General features: G+C 37.0%; 1 protein-coding gene across 1 annotated transcript; it reads left to right on the forward strand.

Moving 5' to 3' along the window:
- The first annotated feature begins 521 nt into the window (after positions 1–521).
- On the forward strand, positions 522–1,634 carry LOC149485721 (uncharacterized). The gene has a single exon (XM_089698990.1). It carries the CDS (start codon positions 693–695, stop codon positions 999–1,001), a length of 309 nt encoding a protein of 102 aa, XP_089555116.1. The 5' UTR covers positions 522–692; the 3' UTR covers positions 1,002–1,634.
- Positions 1,635–2,822: the final 1,188 nt, after the last annotated feature.

Genomic DNA, 2,822 nt, shown 5'->3' on the forward strand with positions numbered 1-2,822 from the left:
AGGTACACGAAACAAATTAAATTTAATTAAAAATAAAATTTGCGTGCAAAATAAATAAACACAAATCATTTATAATATTTTGTTATTTTTGGTACAAAATTTTATAATTATTAGATTTTAATTAAACCTTTTATTATATGCATTTGTCATCTTCAGAAGAAATTCACGGCCAAAGTTGAACGTTCTCGCCGTTGATCTTGACTCCAATACACCTTAACATTGCGCTCTGCAAAATTGCTCTTCTTGTCAGCCGTGAACGCCTAATACTCTACTTATGTTTTATGTTATTAAAAACTCGTTTGAATTATGCGGAAGCTATAACTAATTCTTTCCAGCGATTGTGAGACGAAAAGCATTTTGTCAACGCATACGGAAATAATTTAAATTTGATAACAGGGTGACCCCATTAGCCGATTCGGTCACGTCAGCCGCTCCAGCCGAATATCGACTTATCGCTATGTAATACCCTTCTAGCCGGTAAACACTTCATTGCGATTCCCGGGAACGGACCGTGAACCCGGCGCGTGCGATCATAATATTTATCTCCGGATGATCCGAGGACGGTATATAAACGGGCAACGAGAGACACCCGGTATCATTCGCGATTTAACCACCGCGGGCTCCGACACTCCGGCGAGGCCGTATTGACCGTCAACTGAATTGATACAATTGCCATTTAGCACCCTTCCGCGATGCCTTCCATGAGAAGTTTAATGATCGTCCTACTAATTGCAGTGGTGGCGACCGAGGCCGCGCCGTTCTTCGACGCGATCTACGACGCGATCAACGGGAACGGCAGGAGATCGTACGGATACAGCGGCTACGGGTACAACAACGGGTACAACTACGGGTACAACAATGGGTACAACAACGGATACAACGGCTACCGACACGCTGAGCGGCCGCAGAGACAAGGGAAGACGTATAAGGAGATATGCAGGGTGCACTTCCCCGACGCTGTCGCTAACCCGGGGGCGGGCGGGATAGTGTGCCCCTACTGAGGGTCAGATCGCGTGTTCTACGCAATGGAGAGGCTCCTCCGCCGGCGACACATAATGCGGATGGGCTGATCCCCCACGCCTTTTCTTTCTGGCGTCGTAAACCGTTCGGTTTAATTGCTACAGTAATTCGTAAACAAAGCTGTGATCTCCAACTCCAATTTGTTACAATAAGTATAGGTGTGACGTGTATGTGACGTGTACATAGTGTAATTGTGTGTGTATTCGACTTGCGTGATAACCTTGTGATAGTTTCATAGTGTGATATACGTATCGAAACTTAGGTGACCTTAGTGATTTTATAAACAAACAAACAGTGCATAGAACACGCGATGATCCCGTAATTTAATTGGCTTTTTGTACTTAGCGAAATTTAACGTCAATCTGATCGAATTTGTTGCAATGTGTCACATTTATTCTGCATTTTAATGAAAATTTAAGACAAGGCTTTATTATAATAAAATTAAAATCTGTTTTATCGAAATTCACACTTTGTTAGTGTAATATCAGTGAAAATTTTGTCAAATTATACCAAAGCTTGGAACATACAGCTTAAAGTTATTGTTATACATTAGGTTTAATTGTAAGTTTGTTTGTACATATTGTTAAGTTATAAATAAATTATACTGAAATTAATCGTTTGTTTTTTTTGGGTAAATTTCAAATAAATATTTTTAATTAAAGAAATACAAAGCTATTAATATAAGCTAATATGTGATGATGATGATGATGATGTGAATATTTATGCAGTGAAGATATCTTGGTACATGATCTACCATAATGTATGCAACTTATTTTAGATATATTTCTTAGTTACCCGCCCGCCCAAGCTTGCTCAGGGTTACGAAAAATTATACCTAATTTATCGAAGCTAATGGAATGAATCTAAAACGCCGATAAAAAATTTAGCACCGCCTCTCCAGCCTCTTAGTGTGAAGCACTAAAGTTATTAAAGACTAAAGATATATGTACTAGTTATTTTAGTCATTTTTGTTTCGAGCTTAGATACATTATGGGGGTAGAAGATGAATAACAAAGATTTGATAATAACTAGGTACTTACTTAACAGTAGATAGTCATTATCCAAATAAAAACACATAATTTTTTATCCAAACCATAAAGTTATTTTCGTGAAGCAATTATTTCAACAATAATAAATCTATAAGCGGCTTACCAAACATAATCATAGGCAGGTACCTACGATACAAATAAACATTTCAAATAAACGTATAAAATTAGCTCTCGATTCCCTTCACATTGGTCTGTTATTATCCATCAAGACGAATTAATTTCCTAGCAAATTGTAGTATGACAAGTCAGTTATAATTTCATTTAATTTATAAAGAGATTTATCTTTAGCGAGGGAGCAAAGGGTCAGCCAGACCTTGTGGCCTCGCAGGGCTGGTTTACTCATCAACTTGATAAAACGCTTGAGGGGACGGACATCATCGGGACTGTTAACATTGTCTCCATTAAAAATGGGTATTATTAGACCAGTAAATTCATATGTAGTTTGAGAATATCTGATATTAAAGTCTTGTTTCTTATATGTAGACTAGTTTTAAATACGCAGTTTTACTCGCGTCAACTTTATGTTTAAACGCGTGGAAGTTCCTCCTGAAATTATATTCTATTTCTACCCTGAGAAGTTTTATAAGAAGAAAATCAACTGCGAAAAAAATGCCTGATAAGCACAATAATAATTATTCTGCTGTGGAATTGTCTATGTACACCTAAACCTAACAACACATATTTATTTTAAATTTTTACGTTATAAGTTTATCTTATATATAAAATTCTCGTGTCACAATGTTAGTCTGCATA

The sequence above is a fragment of the Colias philodice genome, chromosome 9, assembly GCF_061535455.1.
Source record: "Colias philodice isolate Cphi_HAF_F1 chromosome 9, ilColPhil1 Martin Lab GWU primary, whole genome shotgun sequence".
NCBI lineage: Eukaryota > Metazoa > Arthropoda > Insecta > Lepidoptera > Pieridae > Colias > Colias philodice.